The sequence below is a fragment of the Salmo trutta genome, chromosome 8, assembly GCF_901001165.1.
Source record: "Salmo trutta chromosome 8, fSalTru1.1, whole genome shotgun sequence".
NCBI classification, from domain to species: domain Eukaryota; kingdom Metazoa; phylum Chordata; class Actinopteri; order Salmoniformes; family Salmonidae; genus Salmo; species Salmo trutta.
The window spans coordinates 23,219,092-23,240,118 of NC_042964.1; the positions used below are offsets into that span (position 1 = coordinate 23,219,092).

Sequence of the window (21,027 nt, forward strand, 5' to 3'; positions counted from 1 at the left end):
AGTACACCCCTCACATTTTTGTAAATATTTGAGTATATCTTTTCATGTGACAACACCGAAGAAATGATACTTTGCTACAATGTAAAGCTTGTATAACAGTGTAAATTTGCTGTCCCCTCAAAATACCTCAACACACAGCCATTAATGTCTAAACCGCTGGCAAGGAAAGTGAGTACACCCCTAAGTGAAAATGTCCAAATTGGGCCCAATTAGCCATTTTCCCTCCCCGGTGTCATGTGACTCGTTAGTGTTACAAGGTCTCAGGTGTGAATGGGCAGCAGGTGTGTTAAATTTGGTGTCATCGCTCTCACACTCTCTCATACTGACTGGTCACTGGAAGTTCAACATGGCACCTCATGGCAAAGAACTCTCTGAGGATCAGAAAAAAAGAATTGTTGCTCTACATAAAGATGGCCTGGGCTATAAGAAGATTGCCAAGACCCTGAAACTGAGCTGCAGCACGGTGGCCAAGACTATACACTTAGCAAAATAGGGCCTTCAGCACTATCATCACATGTAAAGTGTTCTAAAAACACATGGTTTTACATGACTTCACTTGTGAAAATCCACTTGTGAAACTTCATGTGAAATATCATCACGTGAAGAGTTCCAAAAACACATGATTTCACATTTGAAAGTCCACATCACATGTGAAGTGTTCCATAAACACATGGTTTCACATGATTTCACATATGCAAAACATGTGGAAATGTTACATGTGAAATCATGTGGGGTTATGTTGAGCTTAGAATAATATAGATTAGCCTAGTTCATATTGTTGTTATAGTTATCCTGCATCCAAACTTTAGCAGCACAATTAGGTGCAACCATCTAGTACCCTGTTTACCTCCAGAACAGCCTGAATTCTTCAGGGCTTTCTACAAGGTGTCGGGAACGTTCCACAGGGGTGTTGGTCCATGATGGTATGGCATCACGCAGTTGCTGCAGATTGGAACGGTGGTATATTCATGCTGTGAACAGCTCGTTCCATCTCATCCCAAAGATTATCTATTGGATTGAGGTCTGGGGACTGCAGAGGCCACTCAAGTAAACTGAACTTGCTGTCATGTTCCAGGCAATATTTTTTCCACTTCTCAATTGTCCAGTGTCGATGATCGCGTGCCCACTGGAGCAGCTTCTTCTTGTTTTTAGCCGATAGGAGTGGAACACGGTGGGGTCGTCTGCTGCAATAGCCCATCCATGACAAGGATCGGCAAGTTGTGCGTTCCGAGATGCCGTTCTGCACACCACTGTTGTACTGCGCCATTATTTGTCTGTTTCTGGCTCGTCTGTTAGCTTGCACGATTCTTGCCATTCTCCTTCGACCTCTCTCATCAACGAGTTGTTTTCGCCCACAGGACTGCCACTGACTGGATGTTTTTTGTGTCACACCATTCTCAGTAAACCATAGACACTGCCTTGTGTGTAAAGCCCAGGAGGGCAGCCGTTTCATATTGGATCTGGCGCGCCTGGCACCGACGATCATACCACGCTCATAGTCGTGTAGGTCACTCGTTTTGCCGACTCTAACGTTCAATCGAACAGTAACCGAATGCATCGATGCTTGTCGCCCTGCTTTATATAGCAAGTCATGGCCACGTGACTCACTGTCTTGTAGGAGCGATCCATTTTTGAGAATGGGGTGCTGTACCTAATAAACTGTCCGGGAGTGTATATATGTTTAGTCAATCAAATTATTTAATTGTCACATGAAAAAGTAGTTAGGCTTGTGCACTGTCCCACTTTTACTTCAGACTGGCACTTTGTGGCCCTGATCCAGAGAGTGTGCCAAGCCCATCTTGGAGAAACTTCTGGCGAAGAGAGCTGTCACTGACGAGGGCTACAGTGCTGGCCGAAAGCCCCAGACAGGACCAGATGAGGGAGCTCTAAATGGGACCTCTGAATGCAAGCTGCACCAGAGGCAAATACAAGCTGCACCAGAGGCAAATACAAGCTGCACCAGAGGCATGTCCCCTATGGGCAGGATGCCTCTGTGTGGGTGTCACTGTGTAGGGTGATAAACCATTTCATGGGTGCACAATTCATAGGTAAGGTTGTAGGGCTACAGTGCAATAAGAATGTCAATATGGATAATAGGCTGACTGGGGAGGTGATTTCCCACAGTCAAGTCTCGCAATAAGAGCTATGATGCTAATATTTGTATAAACTCTTCAGAATTGTGTTCTGTGGGTGTCACTGAGTAGGCTGATACCCCATATCATGTGTGCACAATTCATAGGTAAGGCTGTCGGGTGCATATAAGTATGCCCCCAATGCAATTCTGAAGTCTTAAAACATCCACAGTGCAATGTAGCTTTCTTTTGGTCAAATTAGATCATTATTGTCTTTTGTTGAATTGATATAACAACATTCCAACCATATGTAGCATTATCTACTCCAAATGACGTGATTCCGCTATTTGTATTGGTTTGCATTAGTTTCAATGCGGAACTTTTATCTTGAAGGCCAACCGTTGATTCCACTGGTTAATCGCTATTGTGGCTCAGTTCACATCGGTAGGGCGTTCCAGCCTTCTCACTAGGTACGTACTTTCTCACATCCAGGAAAGAGTCTTCTATTTTTCATTATCTTCTTTTTCTGAGAGGGTTATTTGTTATTATATATGCATTTAGTGGATGTTACAGGGAGAAAATAACACAGGTTGAGATAGGTCAAAATAAGGCTGCATTTGGAGAAAGTAAACTAGCACTCGACGTCCTGTTGTGAATTACAGTTGAACCAGACAGAAGCAGGCAGCTGACGTCATTATCCATTTAAACTGTATCTGACCGAAAATGGCCACGTTAAAACAACAAGGTGAGTGTTATGCCGATACCCTTCTGTGAGGTAGGCCTACTCTTGCTATTTCATTGTAGGGCGACTGTATGTGCTATAAAAAGTGTGCGCATAAATAACCGGTCTACACCAGGCACAGACAGAAGAGCCTTACTTTCTTCCTAGTTCCTGCCTTGAAGGGAGTTTTTCGTAGCCAAGTACTTCTTCACCAGCATTGCTTGCTCTTTGGAGTTTTAGATAGGCTACCCAATTTGAAAATAACTTTATGCCAACTGCTGATGTAAAAAGGGCTTTTATAAAGTACATTTGATGTACTATTAAAGCAAGTAAAGAACTGAGTACAAACATTAATTTCCACAAAGGTGATTGACTTCCCAGAAGTAAGTGTATCTAAAGCTTATGTGAAGATAAATGAAATCACATTTTATTGGTCACATATACATGTTTGAATTAAGAAATAAATAAATATTTAGATGAGCAATGTCCGGAGTGTGTGTGTGTGATATATATAAGTAAGTGAACACCCCTTGAAATTAGTGGACTCGGCTATTTCAGCCACACCCGTTGCTGACAGGTGTATAAAATCAAGCACACAGCAATGCAATCTCCATAGACAAACATTGGCAGTAGAATGGCTTTGCAGTAGAGTGACTTTCAACTTTGCACTGTCATAGGATGCCACCTTTCCAACAAGTCAGTTTGTCAAATTTCTGCCCTGCTAGAGCTGCCCCGGTCAACTGTAAGTGCTGTTACTGTGAAGTAGAAACTGTTATGTGTAAGGCTTGGATGCCACCTGCTGGTATGGTGCTTAACTGTTAGGTTATAGACCGGATACCATTGTTCTACGAGCGAGATATGGAAGTTGATACACGCTGGCGAATGCACTGTTGGCTTCTTCCTCTTACATCTAGATGTTCCGCTAGCGGAACACCGCTCCAATATCCAATGATAGGGCGTGGCGCGAATTACAAATTCCTCAAAAATCCAAAAACTTCAATTTTTCAAACATATGACTATTTTACACCATTTTAAAGACAAGACTCTTCTTTGTCTAACCATATTGTCCGATTTCAAAAAGGCTTTACAACGAATGCAAAACATTAGATTATGTCAGGAGAGTACCCAGCCAGAAATAATCACACACCCATTTTTCAAGCTAGCATATAATGTCACAAAAACCAAAACCACAGCTAAATGCAGCACTAACCTTTGATGATCTTCATCAGATGACACTCCTAGGACATTGTTATACAATACATGCATGTTTTGTTCAATCAAGTTCATATTTATATCAAAAACCAGCTTTTTACATTAGCATGTGACGTTCAGAACTAGCATATCCACCGAACACTTCCGGTGAATTTACTAAATTACTCACGATAAACGTTCACAAAAAACATAACAATTATTTGAAGAATTATAGATACAGAACTCCTTTATGCAATCGCGGTGTCCGATTTTTAAAATAGCTTTTCGGTGAAAGCATATTTTGCAATATTCTGAGTAGATAGCCCGGCCATCACAGGCTAGCTATTTTGACACCCACCAAGTTTGGCACTCACCAAACTCAGATTTACTATAAGAAAAATTGGATTACCTTTGCTGTTCTTCGTCAGAATGCACTCCCAGGACTTCTACTTCCACACCAATGTTGTTTTTGTTCCAAATAATCCATAGTTATATCCAAATAGCGGCGTTTTGTTCGTGCGTTCAAGACACTATCCGAAGGGTGACGCGCCGGCACGTATCGTGACAAAAAAATTCAAAATATTCCATTACCGTACTTCGAAGCATGTCAAACGCTGTTTAAAATCAATTTTTATGCGATTTTTCTCGTAAAATAGCGATAATATTCCGACCGGGAGACGTCGTTTTCGTTCAAAGACTGAAAATGTAAAATGGACTCTTCACGCGCACCTGTTTCATTGTTCTCAGATCGACCACTATCCAAATGCGCTACTGTTTTTCAGCCAGGGACTGCAGAGTCATCATTCCCCGTTCTGGCGCATTCTGAGAGCCTATGGGAGTCTTAGAAAATGTCACGTTACAGCAGAGATCCTCTGTATTCGATAAAGAGGCTATAGAAGGCCAAGAAATGGTCAGAGAGGGCACTTCCTGTATGCAATCTTCTCAGGTTTTGGCCTGCCATATGAGTTCTGTTATACTCACAAACACCATTCAAACAGTTTTAGAAACTTTAGGGGTTTTTCTATCTAAATCAAACAATTATATGCATATTCTAGTTTCTGGGCAGGAGTAATAACCAGATTAAATCGGGTAAGTTTTTTATCTGGCAGTGAAAATACTGCCCCCTATCCTAAACAGGTTAAATAAAACTACATGAAACATGGTGTCAGAAGTGGTCTAAACGATACATGCTCGGACTATGGCTGTGGCAGGAAATAGTCCCGCCCCGGAGGGCATGCAGATGTCTGGAGATTTGTGCAAAAACTGGCCGATATTCAGAGCTGAGTTAGAGGACTTTTCGCTAGCATCAGGGATGTAAGAAAAATCTGCGCAGGTACATGCAGCTACGCTGACGAGACTAATGGGCAGTGAGTGTCGACATATTTACATGCATAACCTCACGTTGACTGCTGATCAGAGAAATGACCATACTGCCTTACTAGCTGCTTTGGAGGACTGTTTTAAGCCCACAAAAAAACGTAATATTACGAGAGATACCTCTTCGGCTGCTGTAAACAGGATACAGATGAGTCGATTGGCAGTTTTATCACGCGATTGCAGGAGAAGATCCGCGACATGCGAGTACCGCGGTTTGAGGGACGAGGTGATACGGGACTGGTTCATATTAGGAATTGCAAGTGAAGGAACGAGACACCGATTGCTACGAGAACGGGATCTTAGCTTACCAGAGGCTGTGGAAATATGCCGTGTAGCTGAGGTTACTGAGAAATGCACGAGGACAATAGATGGAATACAAGTGGATACAGTGAATGCAATGGAGAGACAGCGAAGGTACAAGCCACAGGAGAGCACGCCCACGAGAGGTGACGTGACATTACATGACAAAAACTGTAAATACTGTGGTAACAAATCACAAGCTGGGTAGAGAGCAATGCCCAGCTTATGGCAAAACATGCAGGTCCTGTTGCAAATCATTTCACCAAGGTGTGTCAGACAGGGGACAGATCAGGCAGAGGAAAGAGAGTGCATATTGTGGAGGATAATATATCCAGAGAGAGGGAGGCTCTGACAATGAGGAACTGGTCTACACTGCGGAATTGATAAGCGCAGCTCACTCAGGGACTGAAATGGTTGGTGCAGCTAAGACTGAATAATAAAAGAATGCCAGCTCGACACAGGGGCAACATGCAATGTAATGAGCAAGAGTGAAAGAGAGATCACCAAATACCCCACAACAGGCAAGCAACACACTACTGAAGCTGTACTCAGGAGAGTTAATGAGATCAATGGGGCGATATCACACAGACTGTCATTAAGGGGGTTAAGCACAAACTGGTCTTTGAAGTTGTTGAGATGGACCAAAATTCATTACTCTCTGGTTCTACATGTGTGCGCTGAGGACTCATGACTGTCATAATACCAGCAGAGCTAAACAAAGTGGAGCAGTGTCTCAAAGGATCTTTAACTTCTTATGGGCAGGTGGGACGGTAGCGTCCCACCTGGCCAACATCCGGTGAAATTGCAGAGCGCGAAATTCAAACTACAGAATTATAAATATTTAACTTTCATAAAATCACATGTAATACATCAAAATAAAGCTTAACTTCTCCTTAATGCAACCGCTGTGTCAGACTTCAAAAAAACTTTACAGCGAAAGCACACTTTGCAATAATCTGAGTACAGCGCTCAGAGACGAAACCAAACACGCCATTTTGTGGAGTCAACAAAACTCAGAAATAACATTTTAAATATTCACTTACCTTTGATGATCTTCGTCGGAATGCACTCCCAGGAATCCCAGTTCCCCAATAAATGTCCATTTGTTTCGATAAAGTCCATATATATGTCCAAATACCTCCTTTTTGTTCACGCGTTCGGTAGAGTACTCCAAATGCACTGTGCTCGCACAGTTAAGTTCAGACAAAGTCAAAAAAGTTATATTACAGACGATGTATAGAATGTCAAACGATGTATAGAATCAATCTTTAGGATGTTTTTATCATAAATCTTCCATAATATTCCAACCGGACGATTACTTTGTCTTCAAAAAAGAAAAGAAACACAGCTAACTCTCACGGGAGCGCGCGCTACTGAGCTCATGTCATTTTCTCACTCATCTACTTCCAGGAGCTCTTATTCTCTCCCCATTCACAGTAGAAGCATGAAGCAACGTTCTAAAGACTGTTGACATCTAGTGGAAGCCTTAGGAAGTGCAAAATTAACCCTAAGTCACTGTATACTGGATAGGGAATCACTTGAAAAACTACAAACTTCAGATTTCCCACTTCCTGGTTGGATTTTTCTCAGGTTTTTGCCTGCCATATGAGTTCTTTTATACTCACAGACATCATTCAAGCAGTTTTAGAAACTTCAGAGTGTTTTCTATCCAAATCTACTAATATGCATATCCTACCTTCTGGGCCCGAGTAGCAGGGGGTTTAATTTGGGCACGTCATTCATCTGAATTTCCGAATCCTGCCCCCTGTCACTAAAAAGTTAAGTAAAAAAATGAATAAGTAAAAAAAAAATGAAAAGAAGAAAAATAACAAATAATTAAAGAATAGCAGTAAAATAACAGCAGCGAGGCTATATACAGGGGGTACCGGTACAGAGTTAATGTGCGGGGGCACCGGTCAGTCGAGGTAATTGCGGTAATATGTACATGTAGATAGAGTTAAAGTGACTATGCATAGATTATAAACAGAGTAGCAGCAGCGTAAAAGGGAGGGGGAGCAATGCAAAGAGTCCGGGTAGCCATTTGATTAGCTGTTCAGGAGTCTTATGGCTTGCGGGTAGAAGTTGTTAAGAAGCCTATTGGACCGAGACTTGGCGCTCCGGTACCGCTTGCCATGTGGTAGCAGAGAGAACAGTCTGATTAGGGTGGCTGGAGTCTTTGACAATTATTAGGGCCTTCTTCTGACACCGCCTGGTATAGAGGCCCTGGATGGCAGGAAGCTTGACCCCAGTGATGTACTGGGCCATACGCACTACCCTTTGTAGTGCCTTGCAGTTGCCATACCAGGCAGTGATGTAACCCGTAAAAATGCTCTCAATGGTGCAGCTGTAGAACTTTTTGAGGATCTAAGGACCCGTGCCAAATCTTTTCAGTCTCCTGAGGGGGGAATAGGTTTTGTCGTGCCCTCTTCACGACTGTCTTGGTGTGTTTGGACCATGATAGTTTGTTGGTGATGTAGACACCAAGGAACCTGAAGCTCTCAACCTAATCCACTTCAGCCCTGTCGATGAGAATGGAGGCGTGCTTGGTCCACCTTTTCCTGTAGTCCACAATCATCTCCTTTGTCTTTGATTACGTTGAGGGAGAGCTTGTTATCCTGGCACCACACTTCCAGGTCTGACCTCCTCCCTGTAGGCTGTCTCATCGTTTTTGGTGATCAGGCCTACCACTGTTGTGTTGTCGGCAAACTTAATGATGGTGTTGGAGTCATTCCTAGCCATGCAGTCATAGGTGAACAGGGAGTACAGGAGGGGATTGAGTACGCACCCCTGAGGGGCCCCCGTGTTGAGGATCAGCGTGGCAGATGTTGTTACCTACCCTTACCACCTGGGGGAGGCCGTCAGGAAGTCCAGGATCCAGTTGCAGAGGGAGGTGTTTAGTCCCAGGGTCCTTAGCTTAGAGATGAGCTTTGAGGGCACTATGGTGTTGAACGCTGAGCTGTAGTCAATGAATAGCGTTCTTGTAGGTGTTCCTTTTGTCCAGGTGGGATAGGGCAGTGTGGAGTGCAATAGAGATTGCATCATCTGTGGATCTGTTGGGGCGGTATGCAAATTGGAGTGGGTCTAGAGTTTCTGGGATAATGGTTTCGATGTGAGCCATGACCAGCCTTTCAAAGCACTTTATGGCTACAGATAGGGCTGGGCGATATGACAATATATATTGTGTGAAGATAGAGCATAATATGAAACAATAGACGTTTTTCTATCGTTTATTTCGTTGTGTCGCAAATCACACTCTTTATGGCAACGTGCCGTGTGAAAGGAAATTTGAAACACAAACAAACACGGAGGAGAATGAATGCGACACAGAGCATGGAGACCGTACCTAAAAGATGGGCTACTTCGGTCGCATGGACATGGTTCTGGTATGAAAAGTCTGACACGGAGAAGAAAACCGTCCTCTGCAAAATATGCCGCAGGCTGGTCCCGACAACAGGCTCAAACACCACTAACCTCTTTTACCACCTACACAAGAATCATGTGAAACAGTACGGAGAGAGTCTACGGATGAGACCCAAAAAAGTACAGTCGAGTGCTCAAAACAAACCCCCGACTCAGGCATTGCAAAAGGTTTTTTTCCCGCGGCACACCATATTGCAAAGAATCATTAAGATGAAAGGAGATAACAGGTTCCGTTACAACTTACATCTGCAAAGACATGGCCCAAATCTACACGGTCGAGAAACGTGGGTTTCGTGAGTTGGTGCTAACACTCGACCCAAGGTACCAAATGCAAATACCTTTTATTTGTTGAGTATAATTCAAAATGTAATAAGAAATGGGCCTTTACATGTGGTCATTTTATATAACTTTTTATTCATTGAATTTACAGAATGTGTATATCGTGATATGTATCGTTGTCGGGATATGAAATGACCTATATCAGAATATGAGATTTCGGCCATATCGCCCAGCACTAGCTACAGATGTGAGTGCAACGGGTCGGAAGTAATTTAGGCAGGTTACCTTAGTGTTCTTGGGCACAGGGACTATGGTGGTCTGCTTGAAACATGTTGGTATTACAGACTCAGTCAGGGACAGGTTGAAAATGTCAGTGAAGACAGTTGCCAGTTGGTCAGCGCATGCTCGGAGTACACCTCCTGGTAATCTGTCTGGCCCTGCAGCCTTGTGAATGTTGACCTGTTTAAATGTCTTACTCACATCGGCTACGGAGAGCGTGATCACACAGTCGTCCTGAACAGCTGACGCTCCCATGCATGCTTCAGTGTTGCTTGCCTCGAAACGAGCATAGAAGTAATTTGGCTCGTCTGGTAGGCTTGTGTCACCACTAGGCAGCTCGCGACTGTGCTTCTCTTTGTAGTCTGTAATAGTTTGCAAGCCCTGCCACATCCGACGAGCGTTGGAGCCAGTGTAGTACGATTCAATCTTCGACCTGTATTGACACTTTGCCTGTTTGATGGTTTGTTGGAGGGCATAGCGGGATTTCTTATAAGCGTCTGGGTTAGAGTCCCACTCCTTGAAAGCGGAAGCTCTACCCTTTAGCTCAGTGCGGATGTTGCCAGTAATCCATGGCTTCTGGTTGGGGTATGTAAGTACAGTCACTGGGGATGACGTCATCGATGCACTTATTGATGAAGCCAGTGACTAATGTGTTGTACTCCTCAATGACATCGGAAGAATCCCGTAACGTATTCCAGTCTGTGCTAGCAAAACAGTCCTGTAGCTTAGCATCTATGTCATCTGACCACTTCCGTATTGTGAGAGTCACTGGTGCTTCCTGCTTTAGTTTTTGCTTGTAAGCAGGAGTCAGGAGGATATAATTATGGTCAGATTTGCCAAATGGAGGGCGAGGGAGAGCTTTGTACGCGTCTGTCTCTGTGTGTGGAGTAAAGGTGGTCTAGAGTTTTTTTTTTGTTATTTTTTTTCCTCCTCTGGTTACATACTTAACATGCTGGTAGAAATTAGGTAGAAGGGATTTAAGTTTCCCTGCATTAAAGTCCCCGGCCACTAGGAGCGCCGCCTCTGGATAAGCATTTTCCTGTTTGCTTTGTCCAGTACGAGGTGAGTAATCGCTGTCCTGATATCCAGAAGCTCTTTTCGATCATAAGAGACGGTAGCAGAAACAGTATGTACAAAATAAGTTACAAATAATGCGAAAAAAACACGCACAACAGCACAACTGTTTAGGAGCCCGTAAAACAGCAGACATCTCCTCCGGAGCCATTATTATTAGCAACTGCTCAACCTGAAATTAATATGCACGAGCACAGCAAAAGGAATCAATGATGTCACATGACATCCCAGAGCGCCCATGGCAAACAGTAAGCATGGACCTTTTTTCCTATGCAGGGAAAGACTTCCTGATCATGGTTGATCATTACTCAGATTACTGGGAGGTGGAGCCACTGCCAGACGTATCAGCTGACACGGTCGTCACATGCTGCAAAGTCCAGTTTGCCCGCCATTCATGGGAAACCAGACTGTGTAATCACAGACAATGTGGGGTGCTATGATTCGACCAGATTCATACAATTTGTGGGGATTCACTCATATCACCTCGTCCCCTCACCCTCCACAAGCCAATGGAAAGGCAGAGTTAGCAGTCAAGTTAGTGAAAGGCTTATGAAAAAGTGAAAAGCTAGCTAGACGTTACGGACGTATGCTCAGCTATAGTGCAATGGAGCAACACACCCACTGAGGGCATGAACAGTAGCCCCATACAGCGTCTCTTGTCACGCAGACTCAAGTCATTGCTGCTGGCGGCACCCAGCCTGCTGCAGCCCTGTGTGGTTGTGGGTGTCGCTGAGAAACTAAGACAGAAAAGGAGGATTGCTAAATCACACTATGACGTGGCCACCAGAGACCTGCCTGACTTGAACGTTGGAGATCAGAATGCGACCATTACCAGGTGACCGCATAGGACGGTGGCGGCTCAGTCCCTGTCTAAAGAGGGTTGCTCCCCGGTTGTGGACGTCGACGGAACACTCTACAGACGCAACAGAGTGGACCTTTGTGCGGCCTGTTCTGCCACTCTGAGGCACAGAGATAAAACTCATTCAATGCCACAGCATGAGAAATTGGAGCGTGGTCAGCCAGACCCAGACAGGGCAGTGGGAAGTCTGGGAATTAGGCTGAGAAGCTGAAGGACTGTGGGGAGGAGCATATGGGTGAGCCATATAACACACAGGCATCAGCACCACAACTAGACACTGAAATAGCCGCTGTGCTTCTGAGTGGTGGCCTTCTGTCACGACCATCCAAAAGACTCAATCTATAAGTGACAGGTTTCACTGACCTAAAGCCACACACACAGTTTTACTATTGTTGAAGTATCAAGTTTTATTGCATTGTGTAAAAGAAAGAAAAAATACATTTTCTGTTCAGCATTGAAGGCGAGGATTTTGGGTCCATTTGTTATCTGTTGTGGTTAAACATTTAAACATTGAAAGGAAAGGAGATATTATGTGTAAAATAAAGGTCAAATAAAAGAATGTGTAAGGCTTGGATGCCACCTGCTGGTATGGTGCTAAACTGTTATATAGGTTATATAGACCGGATGTCAATTGTACAACGCATGGGATATAGATATACACGCTGGCTAAGGCACTGTTGGCTTCTTCAATAAAACTACATGATAGGAGCAACAACGGCTCAGCGACGAAGTGGTAGGCCACACAAGCTCACAGAACGGGACCGCCGAGTGCTGAAGCGCTCAGAAGCACCCATAAAGGTGGGGACCAACTCAATATGAATGCCTGTGATTTTGGAATGAGATGGTTGACGAGCAGGAGTAATGTAGTGTATCCTGCTCATCGAACATCTCTATCCAAAACCATGGGCATTAATATGGAGTTGGTCCCCCCTTTGTTGCTATAACAGCCTCCACTGTTTTGGGAAGGCTTTCCACTAGATGTTGGAACATTGCTGCGGGGACTTGCTTCCATTCAGCCACGAACATTAGTGAGGTCAGGCACTAATGTTGGGCGATTAGGCGTGGCTCGAAGTCGACATTCCAATTCATCCCAATGGTGTTCGATGGAGTTGAGGTCAGGGCTCTGTGCAGGCCAGTATAGTTCTTCCACACCGATCTCAACAAACCATTTCTGTATGGACCTCTTTGTGCATTGTCATATTGAAACAGGAAAGGACCTTCACCAAACTGTTGCCACAAAGTTGGAAGCACAGAATCGTCTAGAATGTCATTGAATGCTGTAGCGTTAAAATTTCCCTTCATTGGCATTAAGGGGCCTAGCCCGAGCCATGAAAAACAACCCACAGACCATTATTCCTCCTCTACCGAACTTTACAGTTGGCACTATGCATTGGGGCAGGTAGCGTTCTCCTGGCATCCACCAAACCCAGATTCGTTTGTCGGACTGCCAGATGGTGAAGCGTGATTCATCACTCCAGAGAACATGTTTCCACTGCTCCAGAGTCAAATGGCAGCGAGCTTTACACCACTCTAGCTGACGCTTGGCATTGCGCATGGTGATCTTAGGCTTCTGCGGCTGCTCGGCCATGTAAACCCATTTCATGAAGCTCCCAACGAACAGTTATTGTGCTAACGTTGCTTCCAGAGGCAGTTTGGAACTCGGTAGGAAGTGTTGCAACCGAGGAAAGACGATTTTTGCGTGCTATACACTTCAGCACTTGCCGGTCCCGTTCTGTGAGCTTGTGTGGCCTACCACTTTGCGGCTGAGTCATTGTTGCTCCTAGACATTTCCACTTCACAATAACAGCACTTACAGTTGACCGCATCTCTAGCAGGGCAGAAATTTGACAAACTGACTTGTTGGAAAGGCGACATCCTATGGCGGTGCCACATTGAAAGTCACTGAGCTCTTCGGTAAGGCCATTCTACTGCCAATGTTTGTCTATCGAGATTGCATGATGCTTGATTGTATACACCTGTCAGCAACGGGTGTGGCTGAAATAGCCAAATCGACTAATTTGCAGGGGTGTCCACATACGTTCGTATATACAATACCAAACAAAAGTTTGGACACACCTACTCATTCCAGGGTTTTTCTTCATTTTTACTATTCTCTACATTGTAGAATATGAGTGAAGACATCAAAACTATGAAATAACACACATGGAATCATGTAGTAAGCAAAAAAGTGTTAAATCAATATATTTTATATTTGAGATTCTTCAAAGTAGCCACCCTTTGCCTTGATGACAGCTTTGCATATTCTTAGCATTCTCTCAACCAACTTCATGAGGTAGTCCCCTGGAATGCATTTCAATTAACAGGTGTGACTTGTTAATTTGTGGAATTTCAGTTGTGTAGTGACAAGGTAGATATATACAGAAGATGGCCCTATTTGGTAAAAGACCAAGTCCATGTTATGGCAAGACCAGCTCAAACGATGATGTCATTTACAAAATAGCCTCTAATACCCTACTCAACAAACTGGATGCAGTCTATCACAGTGCCATCCGTTTTGTCACCAAAGCCCCATATACTACCCACCACTGCGACCTGTACGCTCTCGTAGGCTGGCCCTCGCTTCATACTCGTCGCCAAACCCACTGGCTCCAGGTCATCTACAAGACCCTGCTAGGTAAAGTCCCCCCTTATCTCCACTCACTGGTCACCGTAGCAGCACCGACCTGTAGCACGCGCTCCAGCAGGTATATCTCTCTGGTCACCCCCAAAGCCAATTCCTCCTTTGGCCGTCACTCCTTCCAGTTCTCTGCTGCCAATGACTGGAACGAACTACAAAAATCTCTGAAACTGGAAACACTTATCTCCCTCACTAGCTTTAAGCACCAGCTGTCAGAGCAGCTCACAGATCACTGCACCTGTACATAGCCCATCTATAATTTAGCCTAAACAACTACCTCTTCCCCTACTGTATTTATTTATTTAGCTCCTTTGCACCCCATTATTTCTACTTTGCACTTTCTTCTACTACAAATCTACCATTCCAGTGTTTTACTTGCTATATTGTATTTACTTTGCTATATTGTATTTACTTTGCCACCATTTACTTTTGCCTTTACCTCTCTTATCTCACCTCATTTGCTCACATTGTATATAGAAAAATAAGTCTACTGTATTATTGACTGTATGTTTGTTTTACTCCATGTGTAACTCTGTGTTGTCGAACTGCTTTTGCTTTATCTTGGCCAGGTCGCAATTGTAAATGAGAATCTGTTCTCAACTTGCCTACCTGGTTAAATAAAGGTGAAATAAAAATAAGGAAAGAGAAACGACAGTCCATTACTTTAAGACACGAAGGTCAGTCAACCTGGAAAATTTCAAGAACTTTTAAAGTTTATTCAAGTGCAGTCACAAAAACCATCAAACGCTATGATGAAACTGACTCTCATGAGGCCCGCCACAGGCAAGGAAGACCCAGAGTTACCTCTGCTGCAGAGGATACGTTCATTAGTTACCAGCCTCAGAAATTGTAGCCCAAATAAATGCTTCAGAGTTCATGTACCAGACACATCTCAACATCAACTGTTCAGAGAAGATTGTGTGAATCAGGCCTTCATGGTCAAATTGCTGCAAAGAAACCACTACTAAGAAGAAGAGACTTGCTTGGGCAAAGAAACATAAGCAGTGGACATTAGACTGGTGGAAATATGTCCTTTGGTCTGATGAGTCCAAATTTGCGATTTTTGGTTCTGTATCTTTGTGAGACGCAGAGTAGGTGAACGGATTATCTCTGCTTGTGTGGTTCCCACCGTGAAGCATGGAAGAGGAGCTGTGATGGTGTGGGCTTGCTTTGCTGGTGACACTGTCTGTGATTTATTTAGAATTCAAGGCACACTTAACAAGCATGGCTACCACAGCATTCTGCAGAGATACGCCATCCCATCTGGTTTGCACTTAGTGGGATATCATTTGTTTTTCAACAAATGACCCAACACACCTCCAGGCTGTGTAAGGGCAATTTGACCAAGAAGCAGAGGGATGGAGTGCTGCATCAGATGACCTGGCCTCCACAATCACCCGACCTCAACCCAATTGAGATGGTTTGGGATGAGTTGGACCAAAGAGTGAAGGAAAAGCAGCCAACAAGGGATCAGCATATGTGGGAACTCCTTCAAGACTGTTGGAACAGCATTCCAGGTGAAGCTGGTTGAGAGAACGCCAAGAGTGTGCAAAGCTGTCATCAAGGCAAAGGCTGGCTACTTTGAAGAATTTGTTTAACACTTTTTTTTGATTACTACATGATTCCATATGTGTTATTTCATAGTTTTGATGTCTTCACTATGATCCTACGATATAGAAAATAGTAAAAATAAACAGACTCTGGAATGACTAGGTGTCCAAAATTTTAACTAGTACTGTATTTAGTGTAATACATAGGATAGAATGGTATATGTACAGCAATAGTTAAAAACGGGATAGGCCTTGACTAGAATACATTATGTACATATAAAGTGGGTTAAAAAGTATGTAAACATTATTAAAATGACCAGTGTTACATGACTGTGTACAGTGCATTGTGAAAGTATTCAGACCCCATGACATTTTCCACAATCTGTTACGTTACATGCTTATTCTAAAATGGATGAACTTGTTTTTCCCCCCTCATCAATCTACACACAAACTGATATCACATTTACATAAGTATTCAGACCCTTTACTCAGTACTTTGTTGAAGCACCTTTGGCAGCGATTACAGCCTCAAATCTTCTTGGGTATAACACTACTAGCTTGGCACACCTGTATTTGGGGAGTTTCTCCTATTCTTGTCTGCAGATCCTCTCAAGCTCTGTCAGGTTGGATGGGGGCTCCGGCTGGGCTACTCAAGGACTTTCAGAGTCCTCATGTATTGTCTTGGCTGTGTGCTTAGGGACGTTGTCCTGTTGGAACTCTTAGGTCCTGAGCGCTCTGGAACAGGTTTTCCATCAAGGATCTCTCCGTACTTTGCTCTGTTCATCTTTCCCTCGATTCTGACTAGTCTCCCAGTCCCTGCCACTGAAAAATATCCCCACAGCATGATGCTGCCACCACCATGCTTCACTGTAGGGATGGTGCCAGGTTTTCTCCAGATGTGACGTTTGGCATTCAGGCCAAAGAGTTCAATCTTGGGTTCATCTGGTCAGAGTCCTTTAGGTGCCTTTTGGCAGACTCCAGGCGGGCTGTCACGTGCCTTTTACTGAAGAGTAGCTTCCGTCTGGCCATTCTACCATAAAGGCCTGATTGATGGAGTGCTACAAAGATGGTTATCCTTTTGGAAGGTTCTTGGTCACCTCCCTGACCAAGGCCCTTCTCCCCTGATTTCTCAGTTTGGCTGTGCGGCCAGCTCTAAGAGTCTTGGTGTTTCCAAACTTCTTCCATTTAAGAATGATGGATACCACTGTGTTCTTGGGTACCTTCAATGCTGCAGAAACGTTTTGGTACACTTCCCCCACAGATCTGTGTCTCGATACAATCCTATCACAGATGTGGGACCTTTTATATAGACAGGTGTGTGCCTTTCCAAATCATGTCAAATCATTTGAATTTACCACAGGTGGACTCCAATCAATTTGTAGAAACATCTCAAGGATGATCAATGGAAACTGGATGCACCTGAGCTCAATTTCGAGTCTCACAGCAAAGGGTCTGAATATGTATGTAAATAAGGTATTTCTGTTTATTTTGTATAAATTTACTAACATTTTAAAAACCTGTTTTCGCTTTGTCATTACGGGGTATCGTGTGTAGATTAATTAGAAAAAGGCTGTAACGTAACAAAATGTGGAAAAAGTCAAGGGGTCTGAGTACTTTCCAAATGCACTGTATATAGGGCAACGGCCTCTAAGGTGCAAGGTTGAGTAACGGGGTGGTAGCTGGCTAGTGACAGTGACTAAAGTTCAAGGCAGGGTGCTGTACTGGGTGGAGGCCGGCTAGTGGTGACTATTTGAAAGTCTGATGGCTTTGAGATAGAAGTTGTTTTATCAGCTTAAGATGGCAGTCCCCCTGTTTCAACTTTGATGCACCTGTACTGACCACCCCGCTACCATCCAGAAGGCGAGAACAGGCCGTGGCTCGGGTGGCTGAGGTCCTTGATGAAAATAAAGCTAATCAAATGATAATGTACCTGGATGGTCGATTTTTTTTTTTTGGGGGGGGGGGGGGGGGTTATTCATTATTCATGGATGGGTTCATTCCTAGAATCGCTCTCTTACTTGATAGACACATGCATTGTCTGGTTATTTAATTCCTTTACTTATTATTTATTATGTGACTTGACTTCAGATACTCTGATGGAATGCTTGAATTGCAGCCATCTTAAGGTGAGAGGACAAAATGTTGATATTATTATGAAGAATCTACTTATTCTACACAAGGCTCATAACTGTTACAATAATTGCAAAATATTTTTGAAAAATTAATCTGAAGATTTTACCATATTTGGTTGGCTCAATCCTGAACAGACCTCAGAAATTTGGACTGCACTTGAGCCGTTAGTGTCTACAGAAAATGATATTTCAATCTACAGGTAAACACCTTGGACTTACTTTCCCCTGTACCTCAATAATTAGCACCTGTCACAAACAAATCCTGATCAACAGAGGATTCAGTTTATTTAATATTTTGGTTACCTAATTTGCATTCCCTTCTTCCAGACTTGAATCTACCGCAGGACGCTATGAGTGCAGAATATCAGGGCTGCGCTGGGTATGTGAGAGCAAAGTCACACTTCTGTACCACTTCAGCTCTTGGGATCCTCACAGGGCAGTGCTACAAAGCATGGGGTACAGGCAAGGAGGCCCCCTACTGGACATCAAAATCATTGAAGGAAAACTGAAAGAAGTGCATCTGCCACATTTTGCCTGTTTTGGTACATGTATGGATATCAGCTATACTGAACAAGACATTGTTTTATTTACCTGGGAATTCTCAATACATTGTAAAATAAATGTTTTAATCAAACTGATAATGTAAACGTTCTGGTTTCTGTCCATTTTAGGGGTTGGAGATTATGATCCCTCTATAAAGCAGAAAGTGAGAGTTCTTCATGTAAAAGACCGTGGTGTGTCCATAGAACAAGTAGATAAGGTCACCCGCTTCCACGTCAAGATTCTCCATCCATCTTTCTCTCTGAGGGGTGTTGTCCTGCAGACATTAGGGTGTTCCGTGCACTGTGACTTGCAGATCTACCGAGCCAGGACAGCACACCTCACGCTACATGCTTATCTGATGCCATGTGATCCTGCACTAACACAGGTTATAAAGGCTAACTCTGTTCCTCTTCCTCATTGTTACTTCCATATACGGTATTTATTCAACCAGGATGGTCCTCAGCAACAATTTCCATTGACTTAAAAAAAAAATCAAAACACTCCAGATCAGACAAACGTAAAACAATCAGGCACCCTGATCAATGCATTAGCCAAGACGTGTTGGTGTATTTTAATGACTTAGCCCACACATTTAAAGTTTTATCAACTTTCAAACCCACACATGTGCCTGGACTTGGATTTTTTATGACACTTAGCACCCATGTTATAGTTTTTCCTTTTTCTTGTCAAACAATGTTGAGAACAAATGGTAATTGGAAGTATACAGTGCAATACACAGTGATGGATATGTTTGCTTATTCTACAGGCAGTGGAGAAACAGGAGAAGTGTCATGGATCCACAAGGATCCTAAAACCAAGACCAGAGAAGTCCCAATGGTTGACTAGTGATTTCTACCTCACAACATCCTGTCCTTCTGATGTTAACCCTCGTGTACGGTTTGAACTTGTATAGAACATTAATGAATTCCAAAACATTGCACATTCCCAGAAAAAAAACCCAAGAAGAATTACTAATTTCAAGAAACTATGTTCCATGTCTGTTAGTCTAACACTATCTATCTATTGTCTCAGAGATTGGAGCTCGCACATGTTGACCCACCAAACTTCTTTGAGGTGTTTATAAGAGACGCAGATTTTGACTTCAGTCTGAACCTAAGCTGTAAAAGTCGTAAACAAACCATATGGAACCACGAAATACGAGAAGGTCAGAAAAGATTCATTGGCTTAGTAACCATAAATGTCAAATATAGTTTAAAGCCGGGATTCCTCGGGCGAGTTGCACGCTGCACTACAGACAATGCACCTTTTAAAAGGCATATTCCTTTACATTCATGGTAAACACTGCTGATATCGGCTCAATCGTAAACTACATTTAGAAGTCAACTGTAATGCACTTGCCAATACTGCGCCTTTGATTGAATCCTGTCCTAGAAATGTGTTTAAGGGTCATAAGTAAAGGCAAACTAATTGTATCAGTTTCCTTTATAGCTGAATACAGGGCTCCCATCTTGACCGCAGACCAGCACTTTGTGGACCTCCACCAGACAGCCCTGATTGACAGAGTGAGCCAGGTCGATCCCATCTTGGACAGACTCCTGAAAAGTGGAGTCATCACTGCTGATGGCTACAGTGACGTGATAGCTGAAAGAAATAACCAGAAGAAGATGAGTGAGCTCTTTGATGGGCCCTTAAAAGGATGTGGACCCGAAGGCAAAGATCGGTTCTTAGAGATCCTGACAGAGCTGGAGCCATACCTAATCAATCACCTGAAGCGGGAATGATGAGCTAGGTTGGTGAAAGGGGAGCATTTTAAGTTTATTTTAGGGGAAAGGGCATGAATGATGTCAGTTACGCTTTGTTTGATTTCTTTATAAAAGGAGCATAGTATCGTTCTTTATCATTCCTTTTATTTCCACATGTACAGTTGAAGTTTACATAGACTTAGGTTGGAGTCATTAAAACTCAGTTTTCAACCACTCCAAATTTCTTGTTAACAAACTATGGTTTTGGCAAGTCGGTTAGAACATCTACTTTGTGCATAACACAAGTCATTTTTCCAATAATTGTTTACAGACAGATTATTTCACTTATAATTCACTGTATCACAATTCCAGTGGGTCAGAAGTTTACATACACTAAGTTGACTGTGCCTTTAAACAGCTTGGAAAATTCCAGAAAATGACGTCATGGCTTTAGAAGCTGCTGATAGGCTAATTGACATAATTTGAGTCAATTGGAGGTGTACATGTGGATGTATTTCAAGGCCTACCTTCAAACTCAGTGCCTCTTTGCTTGACATCATTGGAAAATCAAAAGAAATCAGCCAAGACTTCAGAAAAAAAAAATTGTAGACCACAAGTCTGGTTCGTCCTTGGGATAAATTTCCAAGCGCCTGAAGGTACCACGTTTATCTGTACAAAAAATAGTATGCAAGTATAAACACTATGGGACCACGCAGCCGTCATACTGCTCAGGAAGGAGATGCGTTCTGTCTCCTAGAGATTAACGTACTTTGGTGCGAAAAGTGCAAATCAATCCCAGAACAACAGCAAAGGACCTTGTATAGATGCTGGAGGAAACCGGTACAAAAGTATCTATATCCACAGTAAAACGAGTCCTATATCGACAACC

At 43.2% G+C, this 21,027-nt stretch overlaps 1 protein-coding gene across 3 annotated transcripts; it reads left to right on the plus strand.

Annotated features, from left to right (window-relative positions):
* The first annotated feature begins 2,502 nt into the window (after positions 1–2,502).
* Positions 2,503–20,379, plus strand: LOC115198530 (nacht, lrr and pyd domains-containing protein 1b-like). 3 transcript variants are annotated; one of them, XM_029760517.1, is made up of 9 exons: positions 2,503–2,542; positions 2,735–2,817; positions 17,849–17,886; positions 18,028–18,092; positions 18,220–18,440; positions 18,564–18,820; positions 19,202–19,327; positions 19,468–19,600; positions 19,885–20,379. In XM_029760517.1, exons 2-9 carry the CDS (start codon positions 2,796–2,798, stop codon positions 20,175–20,177), a joined length of 1,155 nt encoding a protein of 384 aa, XP_029616377.1. In that variant the 5' UTR covers positions 2,503–2,542; positions 2,735–2,795; the 3' UTR covers positions 20,178–20,379. The 3 variants fall into 3 exon arrangements, with proteins under 3 accessions (XP_029616377.1, XP_029616375.1, XP_029616376.1); XM_029760515.1 differs by lacking the exons at positions 2,503–2,542; positions 2,735–2,817 and having other exon boundaries at positions 17,726–17,886; XM_029760516.1 differs by lacking the exons at positions 2,503–2,542; positions 2,735–2,817 and having other exon boundaries at positions 17,726–17,886; positions 18,220–18,434.
* Positions 20,380–21,027: the final 648 nt, after the last annotated feature.